Raw genomic sequence first — 17992 nt, 5'->3', positions numbered from 1 at the left:
CTGGCCTTGCACCACCCCTTCCCTCGAGACCCTGCTCCTGTGTGGCCTCTTCCCCCCACGACCCCACCCCCCGCTTGCTCCTCTCCTCAATGAGAATTTTTCCATGGACTTCAATGGAAGCTGGATCAGATCTTCAGAGAGGTGGGTAAGGAGAGAACAACATGGAAGGAAGTTTATCTTAGCAGATGTGCTTTGAATGGACTGGAAAGTGTGGAAAGAGCGACAAATCCACAAGCAATATCCAAGATAAGCAGCATTGGTCCTGAGTCAATCTGTGCAGTGATGTGCTGCCAAAACTTCAGCAAGCGGTTCCCACAAAAAATGTCTCCCTTAATCTGTGATAAAGCTTAGGTACCAGAGACACTTGTGCTTGCAAAAAGGAAGGACTGGGCAGCACAATTATTTGTTTTCATAGTAAACACAAATTCTCTCTCATTAGGAGGGAGGTGTTTCCACTGAGAAAACTATGTGTATTTTGCTAGAAATACATATACTTTGTTCTTGAAAAATATATTCGGTAAAACCTTGGCCCCTGTAAAGTCAATGTGAGTTTTGTCACTGACTTTGATGCGGTCAAGATTTCACCCATGGAGTATACTGATAGTGTAACACAGTGATCAACTGGTATAATCTGAAGGGGGAGTGGGTTGAATGAGCTGAGAGCCTTAAGAGACCTTTACAAGCCAATGCAACTCAGAGCAACCTGGAGGCTGATCTAAATTGCACCAGGGGGAAAAATAGGAAAGCCACTTTACATCCACCCTCCCACCAATGTGTGCTAAACACAAATCCAGTACGCTGAGGATCTGGTCCAATGAGTACAAAGGGGGTGCAAACTGCCACCATCAATGTAAAGACAGATGAGACTTCAGATGTGATAGCATTTTATTCCCACTTTGCCCAGGTGAGAAAGAGTACTCAAGATGCAACGCAATGGAAAACCACTCCCACAGCAATAAGCTGAATACAGAGAGCTATACTTTAGTGAACAATATGGAGCTATAGTTGAGATATGTAAAGGGATTCCATCCATTAGTGTTTAAAAAAATTCTGTTTGATGCAAAAATAAAAGCTTTCGAACATCTTTGATGTGAAAGAGAGACAGATTCTGGAGGAGTTCTTATCTGAAGTGATTATCAGCATTCCCTTTGAATCTTACTTCCTAGACAGATTTTTAATGTAAGGTAGATAATCACACTGAAGTGTGTATCAGTTCTAAGTCTTGCAAACCCAGCTTTGTGGCTTTTCAATTAAGCAATAATCCGTAGTCAAACACTCCTTCCCCAAGAAGAGGGAAAAAAAAATCAGTAACTCCAAAATAAGAAATCCGAGTGAAACATTTAAAACAATTTTAAAGAATCTCAATTGTAAAGTTTTGTCCAATCAGTGATGCCAGTTTTTCTAAACGATAATACGATCATTAAAGCATGATGTGGTGTAAGTTCCACAGGAACCACAAACATACCAAGAATATTTGAGCTAAATTTATCCAGACTTCTCGTTTCTCTAAGTTTGAATCTCTGTCCTGCTTCATTGTTTTACCAGAACTTGCAACTGTATGCAGCAAGGGATTATGGACCGTTTGGAGCTGAGCTTTTCCCAATGAGTTCTGCGATTATGCCCTGTAACACTGCAAGCCATTCATTGACTATCAGAAGTCTAAAATACAAAAAAGAAGGCAGGGAAAATTAAGGGAAGGGTGGATTTTAACATTCCCTAAGTACAATTTTAGTATGACTTCATGAGGTACTCTGTTAACACAGCCTCCTCAAACACTGCTATGAGGGAGGAAGTGCTATTATCCCCATTTTACAGATGGGAAACTGAGGCACAGAGACACTAAGTGACTTATCCAAGTCACATGGGAAGTTTGTGGCAGAAGAGAAAACTGAACCCAGATATCCAAAGTTCCTGACTAACCACTGCAAAAGCTCTTTCGCTTGTACCAACTAAGCACCTTAGAAACTCAGCCTTTTAAACTCCCCGGAGAACAGAATTTTCCCATTATGTATGTAGGTGGCTATGTTACTGCTAATGGGAACACACAGGCAGAGAGGCAATTTCCACCTTTACGAGAGTGCTGGATGAAAAGTACTAATAATATGAGCCTGCCCCAGCCTATAGCAAATTTATGGAAATGCACCATATTGAAAGAATTTCTGTGGTACTGCCAAGTGGAAGGAAGCTTCTCCTTATTTTTCATTTTGCAACAGGAACCAATCCCTAGACAGCAGCGTAGGTCAGCATTACTAATGAAACCACAAAGAGCAGTGAGAAAGGCTGGGAAATAGCTAATGGACACAATCTACCCTCTTACACACATGTATATGACTCTCATGGATTTAAATGAGAGTTCTGGTCATGTAACCCAGGGATTAGTTGATACGTTAATGGCATATACTCAAAAAGTTAAATAAAAACAAATATTCTTGTTGGAAGGTTGCAACATAACCCTACTTTATTTTGTAGAAAACACAATGATAACACACAAGAATGCCAAAAAAGAGAGAGAGAAAACAGACTGCTCTCTAAGGCAGCAAGGCACAGCTTGCCTCACCTTGCTTCCAGGAAACACCCCTCCACATTCACGCACACGCACTTAAAGTGATAGCTTGTGATTCCAACATAGTCCTTGATAAACCACATTAATAAGCAATTGACATAAAGAGCTCACTCTTATGAAACCTACATCTTACAGCTGATACAGATTAAGGGTGAGGAAAAGTGGTCCTAGAATAGAGCAGAATCCAACAGCATTTGAGCATAAAAATGTGGTCCAGTGACTTAAAGTGGAGGTCAGGATACCTGGGAGTCTTGAATACAGAGCAGAGTACACAACCCTGAATTCTAACCCTGGCTCTTGCAACCGACACATGCTACAGCTTTGGGCACATCATGCTACTTCTCCATCTCAGTCTCTCCATCTGCAAAATGGGGGCAATAATTCTTGCCTCACCCGTGGGGCTGAATAAGTTAACACTTACACTGCTCTTTGAAGGTGGGTGGCATTTCTAAGTATTACTCTGGGGAGGTTTGGATTTGCAAAGGTTGCCAAATCAGCTACACAGTGACCAAAAAAAAAAAAAATCAGAATTGCTATTGTTATGATGGAAATGCTATTTTTAACCAATCAGACTTTAACAAAGGGTGAACTTTGTGATGACATAGTCATTAAAAGTTTGCCTGGATACACTAAAAAGAAACTTTATGGGTACAGTTTGGGTTTAGCTGGTTTTATTAACTGCACTAAGGTCCCACTCCTGCAAACAGCAGAACGCTTATGGCAGCACTCAGGGAAAGACACCTGTACCAACACAGAACCACGCTGATTGCAGGGTCTGCCTGTGAGGGTCTCTTTACAGGGCCTAAATGCACTTCCCTAGTTTTCAGATCAGTCAATCTCCTTTGAGTTGGAATAAAGTACAGATTCAAACCATATCAAAATATAAATACAAAGTCAAACTATTATAGCAAATTTAGAACTGTATGGAACAAAAATCCCACCCCATTCTGCACTGCAAACATTTCCTCTGGGCTGGCTGTATTCTAAAGAGCAAAACACTGGTAGCATCTTTAGTGAAGTTGGCATTAAAAGAAAAAAATCTGACTAAATGGCCCTGACCATCACTGAGGGTTTGACCGAACGCCTGTTGAAGTTAGCGTAAAGGCTCCCATAAATTTCAGTAGGCTTTGGAACAGGCCTGTATAGTCTCTGACATTATGAAAAATAACAATTCAGCACAATTCCTTTTCCAAGTGTAAATTTATATACACTATTGGCAAAATGATAGGCATGATCATGATTATAAGTGTTGGATGTGCACACATGCCATGCAATTAGTATTTTCATAATGTAACTAAGGACAGTGATTTTGTTTTTCACCAGATTAAACCCTTACCCCCAACTATTTTATCATCACATACCCACTAGAGCAGATAAGATACATTTATATAAAAGTTATGTTTGCAAAAGATTTTCCAGTTGCCTCCCTCATATTGTTACCATTACTTTGGTCAGGCTGCTTGAACTCCTATGTATTGGTTGTATATTATATTAAAAACTAAGGATTTAAATAGGAAGTCTTGTTTGTTCTTGCCCAAATAAGGATCACACTTTCCTCAAGCAGTAAAACAACTGTATTTAGAGTTGTACCCTTTGCCCACTCAACTGCTCCCATAAACGTAGGGCTGGAAGGGACCTTGAGAGGTCATCTAGTCTAGTGGTTCTCAACCAGGTGTACGTTTATCCCGGGGGGTTCACAAAGATCTTCCAGAAGGTACATCAACTCATCTAGATATTTTACAACAGGCTACAGAAAAAGCACTAGCAAAGTCAGTACAAACTAAAATTTCATACAGACAATGACTTGTTTGTCCTGCTCTATATACTATACACTGAAATGTAAATACAATATTTATATTCCAATTGATTTATTTTATAATTATGTTAAAAATGAGAAAGTAAGCAATTTTTCAGTAATAGTCTGCTGTGATACTTTCGTATTTTTATGTCTGAATTTTTTAAGCAAATAGCTTTTAAGTGAGCTGAAACTAGGGGTGCACAAGAAAAATCAGCCTCCTGAAAGGGGTACAGTAGCCTGGAAAAGTTGAGAAGCACTGATCTAGTCCATCCTCCCACAAAGGACCATGTATAACTAGACCATCCCTGGCAGGTGAGTGTGTAACCTGTTTTTAAAAATCTCCACTGATGGGGATTCCACAACCTTCCTAGTTAACCTAATCCAGTACTTTACTGTCCTTATAGTTAGAAAGTTTTCCCTAATATCTAACTTAAATCTTTCTTGCTGCAGAATAAGTTGATTACTTCTTGCCCTACCTTCAGTGAACATGGCAAATCACAAATAACTATTCTTTGAGCACAATTTTTGAACCAGTTTAAACCCACTTTATAGTAATTTCATCTAGAAAACATTTCCCTATGTTGCTTATGAGAATGTCATGTGGGACTGTGTGAAAAACTTCCCTAAAAATCAAGATATATCACATCTACTGCTTCCCCCCATCTGCAAGGCCAGTAATGTTTGAATCAGCGTGGACGTCTGTACTTCTTTCCACTTCTATGGCCTCTCGTTCCTTTTACAGTGTCTTCTTCATGGTGTGGGTTTGGAACAGGTTATATTATCCAGCTTGTGTAGCAGTAGTCTCCTTTTTTAAGATCAGCTGTTTATTCTTCTAGTTCATGTGCATGCTGGGGGGATTTGAGCTATGCATTATCATTATGTGTTTTATAGTCACTGAGATAAATTTTGAGCCAGCATAATTTAGTCTCAGTTTGGTCCTGAGAGCATCTGGCTTCTGTAAACTGGATCCTTTGTAACACTTAAGTTATGATTTGGAAGGAGACTCTCACCTGGATCTGTTCGTCTTACTAAATTTCTATTGAATTAATCAGCTTGTCTTCAGTAACTGGTCTGGAACACTTCCCTTGCTTGCATGAGCTGTTGTATTATATTCCATGAGTTGTCATTCCATTTGTGCCTCCTTATTAGAGCAACATGTGCAGGTCCAGTTCCCACTAGCTCCTGTGCCTGGCCCCTAGACAAATCCCCTTCCCCTCATTGCCCCTGGCTTCCTGCCCCTGGGGAGGCTGCTGGCTTCCCCAGTTTTGTGGATGTGTTCCTGATTCTCTGCTGCAGCTGTCTCCTCCTTGCAGTGGAGCAGAGGGTCAAGAGATACAGAGTCAATCTACTGCTAATAGTTTTTTGTTTTGTTTTTGCTTTGCTCACTACTGTATACATTTCTGCCCCTGTAAGCATACAGCACCAACTGGGCTAAGTCACTGAGCAACCACAGCTGTATCCTACTCACAAAGGTCAAGATGTTCAAAAGTGACTCACCATTTTGGATGCCTCCATCACCTTTAGGCATGCATCTCGAGACAACTTGAAGAGGCCTGTTTTTTAAGAATATGCTGAGCATCTGCCCTCTGAAAATCAGGCCCCTTCAAGGTGTCAGAGAACCGAGGCACCAAAATCACTAGTCACTTTTGAAAATCTTGGTCAAGATAATTGTGAATGTGCAATGTGCTGCCTTGGTATTACACAGCATCCTCATGTGACAGCAAGCATTCTAAACAAGGGTGAATTTCTGTTAGCTTTTGGGCCTCCACCAAATCTTACCACTTCTGTATACGGTCTACATTTCAAGAGGGTTAAAAATAAAACCTGGTTACTGCTGTGTAAGGGCACTTCCTATTTCTGTTTGCTGTTTCCTACTTTTGTTTCTGGAGGGCATGCACGATAAGTCCAGCTCACATAGCTACTTGGTTTTTTTGCTTGTAGGATTATTTTGATTCACTGTTTGTCCCAAAAGACCTTAGATTCAGAAGCAGAAAGAAAAAAAGTTCAAGATTCGTTTAGTCTCATTTCTATTCCATAAACTTCAAACTAACGCCACACACAGTGCTTCTGTAGTGCATGGCCCACCCCTACTGCGTCCAATTCATCCTCACAACACCAACCTGAGGTGCAAAGGCAGGTTACTGTCATTACCCTGAACCCTAGATGAGGAAGCTGAGAGAAACTGTGAGCCTTTTGCTGAAGTCTGTTCAGTGCATCATGACATGGCTGGTTCTAGAATGACAGTGCCCTGACCCCTGTGCTATAACCATGACACCTTTTTGCTGGCATAACTCATCCTTGTAAAACGTTACACTGAGAACATCTATGTGACGAAGTGGGAATGTTCTTAATGTTTTCTCTGAATGCTGTGTGGGTGCCTCAGTTTCCCCTATACATTTCTTAGGTATCTAGGTGGGGGGATCAGGGTGTATAATTGCTGAAGAGCCCAAGAAGGCCCCTGTGATCCTGTCTGCAGAGAGAATGGCTGACACTCTGTCTCCTGGCAACTAACGGCCTGGGCCCTTCCTCTGCAAAGATGCCAACTGAAGGTGTTGGAGAACAAAGAGATCAAGTGATCTCCTGGCCTGGAAAAGAGACAAAGGCCAGAGAGGAGAGGATGGAGAGTTTCAGTTTGGAGCTAGCTGGGGCTGTGGAGTGAGTGCAGATGTGGGTGTCTGGCTCATTGCCCCCCAAAATGGACCTGGCTGAGGGGTCCTGTTCTTGGTACCTACAAACTCTGTTTTAGACCATGTTCCTGTCGTCTAATAAATCTCTGTTTTACTGGCTGGCTAAGAGTCATGTCTGACTGCGAAGTTGGGGTGCAGGACCCTCTGGCTTCCCTAGGACACAGCCTGGGCGGACTCGTTGTGGGAAGCGCACGGAGGGGCAGAGGATGCTGAATGCTCCAAAGGTCAGACCCAGAAAGGTGGAAGCCATGTGAGCTTCTTGTCCTGAAGACAGTCTGCTCACAGAGAGGAGACTTCACCAGAATCCTGACTGGCTTCGTAGGGAGCAGTTCCAGAGCATTGCCCGGGGACTCCGTGACAACTTAAATCAGCTACTGTTAATGGAACTTCAAAGCCCGTTTCTGTCCTCCTTTCCTCCTCTATCATTCAGCAGTAATGATTTATAAATAAAAATATAAAACATTCACAATAATAAGTGCAAGTTCCTGCCCTCGACATTAAAGGAAACAGTCAACCAGGCAAAAATTTTCCAGAAATAAAAACAAAGATCTAATCTGGAGGCATCACATATGTTAACGCCCAGTGTTATGTGGACTTCGGCTATTTTTATTGCTAGGCAGCAGTCACTAGCTGCTGCTGTGGACTTTTATTGTCTAAACTGATCTGAAGTTGGTGCCAGACTAACAGAACTAGTGGTTTAAGTTTGCACAAAAAAGAAACAGCATGGGCAGGAACAGTGTAAACTCTCCCTCTCTCTCACCCCTCCATCTCCCATCAGTGTGCTTCAGCGTGAGGGGACGGCTCAGCCTCCCGCCTCTCACAGGCTATTAGTGAGGGGGCCGGTAGTGATGTTGGCACCTACCCACTATGAACGGGGCTAAGCCAAAGGCTCGTTATGGCACTCAAGTCTCTCTTCCACATTTGCAAATCTGACCCCCAATGCAAATACCCAGCAGAGATGGAGAAGGGGATAACAGTTCAAATATGGCTTATGCTGTTACTAAGTAACCAAACATAGTTACTATCTAATGGCTTGTGAAATTTTCTACAAGAAATTGTTTTGCAGAGTTAACTAGTTCATGAGGAAGCCAATTCAAAAGATCCCGTGTGATCTTACGAGAGCATCAAGGTCAGGGTGGGTCATGACTTGGATGGGAGACCTACAGGAAAGACTTTTCCATCATGCACGAAGTGGTATTGGTGAAGCACAGGCAGCTCATTTTCATCTGAGTCAAGCTATGTCTACACTTAAAATGCAGCAGCATTGCCGCAGTGTTTCAGTGTAAACACTATATTCTCCCATCACACTGGTTAATCCGCCTCCCCAAAAGGTGGTAGCTAGGTGGATGGAAGAATTCTTCCGTCAACCCTATGCTGTTTACAACAGGGGTTAGGTCAGATTAACTATGTCATTCAGGGTTGTGGATATTTCACACTCTTGGGCGATATACTTGGGTCAACCTAACTTTTCAGTGCAGACCAGCCCTCAGTATCGAATTAATGCCCCAACGTGGTTGCAGGAGCCTCTGTAATGACAGGGATGCTATCTTTCAGGTGAAATAAAAAGGGTGGATTGGGTCACACGTGCTCAATCAAAGATCTTCTTGCATTTTTCAAGAGACATAAGGGCATTAAACCAACGGTCTGCTCTAAATTCCAACTCACGTAATTACACTCTGGCCACCTAAATCTGCAGGGCAAGTTTATGTTCTTTTTCCTTCCGCTCCTATCCTATACCGTGATGCAATGTGTCTCTGCTGTGGGGCAGCTGCTGAATTCCAGTGGTGGGTGGCAGGATCCTTTTACTGTACAGACTTGTCTCAGTGGGGGTTGTAAGTGTTTAATTAGTTAATTTTTGTAAAGTTGCTATGGAAATAAAAAAGTATTATAATAGTGATAATTATTCTCTCTTTACTTTAATCATTACTGAAACCAAGGAAGACGCTCTCTCAATATTTTTGTAAAGTGGCCCAATTCCCCTTAGAAACCATCACACAGAGTTATCCTGGGGCTCAAGCCCACATTTGTCATTGCACCCAGACAAGCTTCACCAACAGAGATGTCACTAAGTATTCTTCAAAGGAGAGCCCTGATGAATTCAATAAACAGTGATTACCTTTCTGTAGCTTTCTTGAACCATCCCGTAGAATTTAACAGAGAATTATAGCCTTGCTACAAAATTCTATAAAATTAAAAAAAAAACAAACCCACCCCAGAAAGGAATTCATTCTTATTATATAATTTGTAGAGTAACTTCTTTAGAACCCTATTGAATTGCTCCAAAATCCCATTTGGTTTCATATCTATTAAGTTCTAAAGAACTTTTCAATAAGGGTGAAGATCTTTTGCTTCACAAAAGGCAGGAATATCCCCCATATCCCTATACTCGCCCCATATGGGTCACAATGCTTCATTTTAATAAGCATGATCTTAATGTGTAATAGGAAGGGGAAGCAGAGGTGGAGTGGGGATGAGTCAATTATTTACACAGCTGAAAAAACAATATATATTACTCTGCACTTCTATAGTGCCTTCCATCTGAGGAACCCATCGTGCTTTACAGACATTAGCTAATTAAGCTTAGCGACATCCCTGTGAAGCAGCAAAGGATATATAGGGACACTTCACATACCACTGAAATGCAGCTACCTCACAGCTGGAGTAGAGCAGAATTTTAGCTGGACACAAAACTAGCATACAAGTTAGGGCAGGAATAACATACCAAGTTGACACTGCAGGGGGAACTTAGGTAGACAGAATGGGAAAGATTCTCAGCTGGTGTAACTTGTCACGGCTCCACTGAAGTCAACATAGCTAGGACAATATGCTCCAGCTGAGGATCTGCCCCAATGTTCAGCTTTCATGAAAAAGCCTAGGATTGTAAGGCAGGTAAGTGATCAGAACTCAAGTGTTATTTCTCATCTGAGGGAAGAGACTTCCAGCAGCATACGGCCTCCAATACCCTCCTGGATGCAGTAGCCACTTACTGAGCCACAAACACTATTTTACTATGTGTGAGAAGCCACACATTCATATACTGACCAGACCTGCCCTACTCTGCTTGTGAGAGCTGACTGGATCCCAGCATAAGGAGATATGACTACAAGAAATACCTCTAGGGTCTCCTAGTGTTACTGGAATCCCTGATATTTACAGATGAGATGCTATGGGCTATTATTATTCCCAGAGGTTCGTGCACAATGAAAGCAGCCGACACCATCTGCATGAAAAGCATGAAAACAATATATTCACGTGTCAAGGTTTAACAACTTACTACATTCCAGCATTCAAGTTAGGTAAGTAAATCCAAATGGCAAACAAGGACCATCTAATGTAAGGAGTGGACTGACTAGCTGACACCATTCATCCTTGGGAGAAACTAAGCAATCCTGGACCAAAATAAGTTTAAACACCTACAGCATACGCATAGGGAGCAAACTTTCTGAAGTAGTACATGATTGAAAACCTAATCTCAATACTACATGGCCAATCTTCCCTATCACATACAATTTCTTACACAATTCTATGTATAGTAGTCATACTGGTATGCTCTGTACACTACGTTACTGGTGACTTACCACATATTTTATACAACAAAGCAATATAAGAATTTCCATGAAGAAAGCCAGCTGGTATTAAATAGAAAAACAGTTTATAGCTTTTTTTCTCCTTTCCACCTCATTATTTACGCACAGACAAATTGGTTTATTTACCTTCTCTTTGAAACATTGAGAAAAATTTGCCAAATCAGCATTACAGGATAAAACTGTTGGTAATCCATTAAAATCTGCCAATCGTTACAGCAGATTAAAATTCTTCTCATGGTTTATAATTTAGTATGCCAACAGAAATGAATTCAGATTTCCAAAGAGTTTAGACATACAATTAACAGATTAAAGCATATACCAGATTTAATCATTATTCTCAGGAGTTCCTGATCACTGTACAAAGATGAAGCTTTAAATACAGAAAAAAAAGCTACCACAAAATAACCATAATACATACGGGGAAGGGAAAGAGTTCCCGGAGCTCTGTGTGACACTGGTGTGAAATGTCTTTGATAAAGGTAAAAAGGCCTCTGAATAAAATATCAGGCATTGCTTCATACTTGCTGATAAAATCCAAAATAAGGTTGCTAAAACATTAGGCTCTTCTGAGCTCTGCTTACTCACTACCCAGCGTCAAAAACACCTTCATCCCACACTTCTAACGCAAAAACTGCCTTCTTATGAATTATTTATTATGGGGAAAAACACTAATATAACAAAGCCAAAGACTAATTCTTGTTGCTGAGACATAACTGTTTTTGACTTGGAGAAAATTAACGTTATTGTCCTGTGACTGACAATTTTGGCAACAAATATTAATATTTGAAGAAGAAATTATCCCACCAACAGAAAGTAACCTGAGACATACATCTCCTTTTAAAGAAGGATTTCTACCTATGGATTCAAAATATTATTATAGAAACACAAACCTTCTAATCCATGCTATGGATTTTTAACATTAAATCATCAGTAATTGCTGAATCAAAGCTTATAGTACAATAGGAGCAGGATCTGTTCAGCCTTAGGAATGATGCTCTGATTTTAAAAGCTTTGGTACCCTGAGCCCAAACTGCATCAATAGCTGGCAGCACATTTGTATTCATGTGCTAAAAATTATGAACCTTGCAACACATTTTTGAATCAGTGGTATGTGATAGAAATATTGACTAGTTCCACTTGTAAGGAATGCTGTTCCATCTTTATTAATAGATACATGTCTTTCATCTTGCAAGTAAAATTAACTGTTACATTTTGTAGATTCTTGAAGATATGGTCTTAGCTTTTCAAAGCAATTAAAGGGAATTAGGTGTTTAAATCTCACTGAATTCCAATGGGAGCTGTGCACCTAAGTCCCTTGGGCACCTTCAAAAATCAAAGCCTAAATATTTACTGCTGCTCCAAATAGGAAAGAAAAAGCAGTTCCATTTACCATTTTGGGGCTCCATGTTGCACTCTCTGCTAACAGCGGATTCCTCAGTTCCCACGCACCAGTACATTCTGGGCTGTAGTTGCGTAGTTTCAATAAGCCAACTTTCTGCAGCATTTAAAATTAAATAGTGTTGTCAAAGTCAAACGACCTCTCTCCAGGTGCAGGATTGGAGAGTCACTGCCAGTTGTCGCAGTCATGAAGAAACACCATCTGCCCTGCTTTAAAAAAATAAAATAATAATAAAAAAAAGCAAAAACCATAAATCATCCCAGTGCAGGAATTGCAAGATGTTTATTCCTCTGCACATACAAAATGTGCCTCTCTAGACATTACCTTCCAAAAGTGCATTTATTTCACGCCACTGTAAATACAATTTATTATATAATACTTTAGCTACCCATATTGTGAATCAACAAAATAGCCTGACAATGTCTCCACACTAAAAAAGGAGGCTAGTCTCAATTTCTCTCAGCCAAAACTACTAAAGAGACTCAGTCAAAGCAGGGATATTTTGGATAAGGATTGCAGATCCCGTTTCAGACTCTCAATGGGCTAGCACTGAAGTGGTATATCCCTGCCAGAGGGAATTCTTGAAAATTCCTAAAAAAATTCCACTTCAGAACCATCTTTTGGTCACAAAAGAAGTTGAAATCTCAGCAGAAATTGTGGATCCCATTAAGAGAGCACTTGAGAAACTCCATATTATCCCCAACAAATACTGATCTGGTTACCAAAAAGGGGGAATCCTCTATGGAAAGAAATAATACAAGGGGAAAAGAAGAGGACAAACTTTGTATCTAGACCAGTAATGCACAAGGATTTCATTGCAAAATAAACAACATTTTGCAGGAACATATCCAAGGAGCCATATATAATTTCTGTGAGCTACAAAATGTTTGTTTTTTTCTACCACTCTGCAAAATTAGCAATGACCAGGACATTGATTGTCTGACTCTCCCAGGGAATTTTGAAGTTCTTACCTGTTTAAAGTTGAGTCTCAGAAATTTTCTCTCTTTTTAAAAGTCTTCTAACATTGCTGTGGCATTTACTGTATGCACAAAACTAGCATACTTTGTTCCTTTATTTTCTGCTTTCACTTTCAGTATGTAAATGATTTCATTAATGTAGCAGAGCATCACTGAATAGATCTGATTTTAATCCATTTCTTTCATGTCTGCTGCATGCCATCAAAGGTATGAAAGGAGGTCCCCAATTCAGCAAAGTACTTAAGTATGTGCTTAAGTGCCATTAAAGTCAATGAGACCTAAGCAGATGCTTCAATGCTTTACTAACTAGAGCTGGTTTGTTGAATTGGGGTTTAAGAGCAAGGGCAGTAAAAAATACACTCATCCTTCAACTGATCTACATTCAGCTTCCTCACATTCCTCCTTCATTTCACAGGACTTTAAGTCAGGTTGGCAATGTGTTACAAAATCTGTGAATGGCAAGTGATTTGTTTCTATGCAGATGTTTGAGTCTGGTCCTATTTTACGTCCATACAGACAAATGCAATTTCTGGTGATTCCCACTTTGTGGAGCTTGTCTGACAACAAGGACCAAATGCCCATTTCAGCAACTGCTTGCCTTAAGGCTATGTGGATCATTGGCATGTTAGATTTTAAAGGTCATATTGAACGGAATTTTTTGATGCTTTCAAAGCTAGGAAATGCATTTTGGGGTACTCCTTGGTTGCCAGTAAATTCTATTACAGTTTATGGGAGTACTTGCTTGAGCCAATAACAATGTGATTGACCTGCTTTGGAATTAGACAAGGTAAATTCTACTAGCCAGTCGTTGCAAGGCAGGGGGTGTTTGCTTACCATGCACATGTTTGATTTGACAAATTCACCAATTTACAAATCCGACTGGAATGATCATTTAATTCTAATGGTCTATATTGCAGCTGACCCAGGATTATACTCCTTGTAAGCCTGTAGACCAGAGGTCAGCAACCTTTCAGAAGTGGTGTGCCGAGTCTTCATTTATTGACTCTAATTTAAGGTTTCACATGCCAGTAATACATTTTAACATTTTTAGAAGGTCTCTTTCTATAAGTCTATAACAGGGGTTGGCAGTCTCTGACACATGGGTCACCAGGGTAAGCACTCTGGTGGGCTGGGCCAGTTTATTTACCTGTCTCATCCTCAGGTTCGGCTGATTGCGGCTCTCATTGGCTGCGGTTCACCGCTCTAGGCCAATGGGGGGAGCAGAAAGCCGTAACCAGCACATCCCTTGGCCTGCGCCGCTTCCTTCCGCCCCACTGGCCTGGAGCGGCGAACTGTGGCCAGTGGGAGCCATGATCCACTGAACCTGCTGATGCGGCAGGTAAACAAATCAGCCTGGCCCACCAGGATGCTTACCCTGGCAAGCCGCGTGCCAGAGGTTGCCGACCTCTGGTCTATAATATATACCGGTAACTAAACTATTGTTGTATGTAAAGTAAATAAGGTTTTAAAAATGTTTACGAAGCTTCATTCAAAATTAAATCAAAGTGCAGAGCCCCCAGGACCGGTGGCCAGGACCCGGGCAGCGTGAGTGCCACTGAAAATCAGCTTGTGTGCTGCCTTCGGCATGCATGCCATAGCTTGCCTACCCCTGCTGTAGACAGAGAAGGGACCAGATTCACTAGATAGGTTATGTCTCCTGTGTCATTGAGGTGGGTGAAAAGAGCAGTAACCCAACTGCAAGTGCCCAGCAGAGTGTTTCTCTGTGGTAGAATTGCACTCTCTGCTGATGCATTGCATGGTCTCAATACAAGGCAGAGCTAAGGTTGTTTGGATGCTTTACATATGCACTTCCATACCTTAACATCTTTGCATTTCTTTTACGTATAACCTGAATTTCCTGGATTTGTCATGGTTAATTTGGAGAACATCATTATAATGCTTTCTACCCTAAAGATACTTAGACATACACTCAACTTTTAACTCCATTAACATAGTTATTATACACTCCAGGGCAAAAACTAATTGACTATTAGACAGGATGGTGTTACACAAGATTCTGTAGTTTCTGTGAGATTCCTCTCAGCAGGACTAAGAGCAGGGAGCAATACATTTTAATGCAAATTTAGATTCCATTCAATATCTGTCCAGCTTCTCTTTCAAGATTCACTAGCAGACAAATGGCTCACTTTTAGAGACTAGCTAAAGGAATTACTGCCATTTTTTAAAAAAAATAAAACAGTATAAAATATTTTGCATTCACAGCCTTTTTCATTCAAAGATCTTAAAGCACTTCATAAACATTCATTAAGCCTCACAATACCCCTGTGAATGTATCAGACCCATATTGTAGGTAAGTACATTGAGGCACATAGAAGTGCGATGACTTGCCCAAGATTACTCACCAAGTCAAAAGCAGACTGGAATAGCATCTTGAGTCTTTTGTCAAACCACTGCCTTTGAAAAAAATGTTATGCCACATTCAAGCCAGAGATGGTGTCAGGGGTATTCACAACAGGTAACAATGTGGAGCATGAAGGTGGATGAAGCATCACTGGTCCAAGCCAACTGTGGGCTCTGTGACGTTGTAGTCTATATAATTTTATAAAAATATGCTAATGAGTGAATATAATGTAACCGGAATATGCTTCATGCAAAAGGTCTCTTGTAAGGTATCATTACAAAGCTTATAATCTGCTGAGTGTGATCATCCTATTTGTATAAATGTACCACTCTTGTATCTGAAACTAGAAATATGAAATATAACTCTGAGGGCCTATTGTAATTATGCAAAGTGTGGGCCATTAATGGTGGTTTGGAATCTTGATTTCCATTAACCAGGACAATTGTCTGCAGATGGCTGTGGTTTACTTGTAAGTCTTCCTGTATACCTGTGTGCTGGCAAGTGGGCAATGAAGTCTTGCAGGGTCATGTGATCATGTCACCTGAATTGGAATCCATCTTTAACCTGATGTCTTTCCATTGAGAAGAAGGGGGTGGGAACCCAGAGAGGGACAGAGGATTCCTGCTTTATGCATAAGATATATAAATGGGTGGAACAGAACAAAGTGAGGAGCCATCATGAAGAATCCTCTAGCTACCACCTGAGCTGGAACAAGAGCTGTACCGGGGGGAAAGAATTGTGCCCAGGCCTGGAAGGCGTCCAGTCTGAGGAAAAAACTAACTGAAGCATCTCTGAGGGTGAGATTATCTGTATTCAGTTTGATTAAACGTAGATTTGCGCATTTTGTTGTATTTTGCTTGGTGACTTACTTTGGTCTGTCTGTTACTACCTGGAACCACTTAAATCCTACTTTCTGTATTAATTAATTCAGAGTATGTATTAATACCTGGGGAGCAAACAACTGTGCATAGCTCTCTATCAGCGTTATAGAGGGCAAACAATTTATGAATTTACCCTGCATAAGCTTTATACATGGCAAAACGGATTTATTTGGGTTTAGACTCCACTGGGAGTTGGGCATCTGAGTGTTAAAGACAGGAATGCTTCTGTTAGCTGCTTTCAAGGAAATCTGTAGCTTTGGGGCAAGTAACTCAGACCCTGGATCTGTGTTACAGCAGACGGGAGTATCTGGCTCAGCAAGATAGGGTGCTGGGGTCCTGAGCTGGCAGGGAAAGCAAGGGTAGAAGTAGTCTTGGCACATTGAGATGGCAGCTCCCAAGAGGGTTTCTGTGATCCAACCCATCACAGGCTCGTGTCAGGACGCAGTCACGCTCAGAAGAGGGATTAATACCTCTAATACCTACCAATGCAATGAGAAGAGAATGGGGCTCTTGGCATTTTGTTAGTGCTAAATCCCTGCTAAACAGCAATCCATCGTTGTCTTTATAGGAAGCCAATGTATCCTGAGCTGTCTTGGATCACCAGAAGCTCTGTGCAGAAAAAAAAATCCAATTATTTCTATAGAATCATAGGACTGGAAGGGACCTTGAGAGTTCATCTAGTCCAGTGCCCTGCAACAACTTGTCACTAATATCTTTCATAACATGTAATAAAAAGCAGACAGAGTGAAAAATAAAGCATCCTGTGCCTATTTAGATAAAGAATGACTGAAAGATAAAAAAAAAAAAAACAACAGAAGTTGGAACCAGAAGAGAGTTTGTATTCAAGGCCAACCCTTTGTACCTGTTGCATTCGCCACTGGATTGCCACCTTTCTCCTAATGTCCCATGTGACTAAATCAGTTGGGGGAGAGATAGCTCAGTGGTTTGAGCATTGGCCTTCTAAACCCAGGGTTCTGAGTTAAATCCTGGAGTAGACAATTTGGGGATTTAATTGGGGATGGGTCCTGCTTTGAGCAGAGGGTTGGACTAGATGACCTCCTGAGGTCCCTTCCAACCCTGATATTCTATGAATACCTGACATTACACTGCATCTTTCAACTTAAATCATTTGTGGGGGACTTTAAGTGCTCTGCAAGTGATGTGTCAAAAGTGGGAATCTATCTCAAATTTTGGGATAAGTGACAATTCATTTCTACACTATATCACAGGTCATAGCAGCAGACAGAGGGAGAGCTAGTGGTCAGAGCAAGGACTCCTGGCTTCTGTTTCCCCCTCTGACACAGGTATGCTGTGTGATCTCAAGCAAATCTCATAAATTGTGTGCATCGGTTTCCAAATCTGCATAGTGGTTATATTATTTATCTCCCTGCAGACATATAGTAACATTTGATTACTTACTATTTATGAAGCACTCAAATTACCCGCTGAGAGGTCTATATAAGCAGAAAGTAATAAAATAATAATAATTAAAACTCTGCACTATAAAAGTGAAGTGTTTCTATTCTGAAGCCCCAGAGTGCTTCCTGATGGCTGTTATAATGGTTATTATATAAAAGGAAGGTTTTCCTTAAAGCTAATATAAGTTATTTCCCTTCTACCACCAGCTTTCAGGAAAGGATAACAGCTTCCTGCTTATGACTCATTCAACCCAAACATTTCCTTCATGGATTCCAAATTCAGGTTCTATTAAAAATGACCATAACAATCCATATCTATA

General features: G+C 40.8%; 1 protein-coding gene across 4 annotated transcripts in view; it reads right to left on the bottom strand.

The window, feature by feature from the left end:
* The window catches only part of LRRK1 (leucine rich repeat kinase 1), a 113814-nt gene that overhangs the window by 94309 nt on the left and 1513 nt on the right, over nt 1-17992 (bottom strand). The window contains exons 2-4 of one of the 4 annotated variants that reach the window (XM_032766053.2): nt 16738-16863; nt 15375-15561; nt 12026-12243 (exon numbers count right to left, since the gene is read on the bottom strand). In XM_032766053.2, the coding sequence (XP_032621944.1) occupies nt 12026-12092 (67 nt within the window). In that variant the 5' untranslated portion in view covers nt 12093-12243; nt 15375-15561; nt 16738-16863. The remainder of the gene's footprint in view (nt 1-12025; nt 12244-15374; nt 15562-16737; nt 16864-17992) is intronic. The other 3 variants (XM_032766054.2, XM_032766052.2, XM_032766055.2) reach the window with 3 other exon arrangements.

This window comes from Chelonoidis abingdonii, chromosome 9 (assembly GCF_003597395.2).
Source record: "Chelonoidis abingdonii isolate Lonesome George chromosome 9, CheloAbing_2.0, whole genome shotgun sequence".
NCBI lineage: Eukaryota > Metazoa > Chordata > Testudines > Testudinidae > Chelonoidis > Chelonoidis abingdonii.
This window is presented reverse-complemented; position numbering and strand designations above follow the sequence as displayed.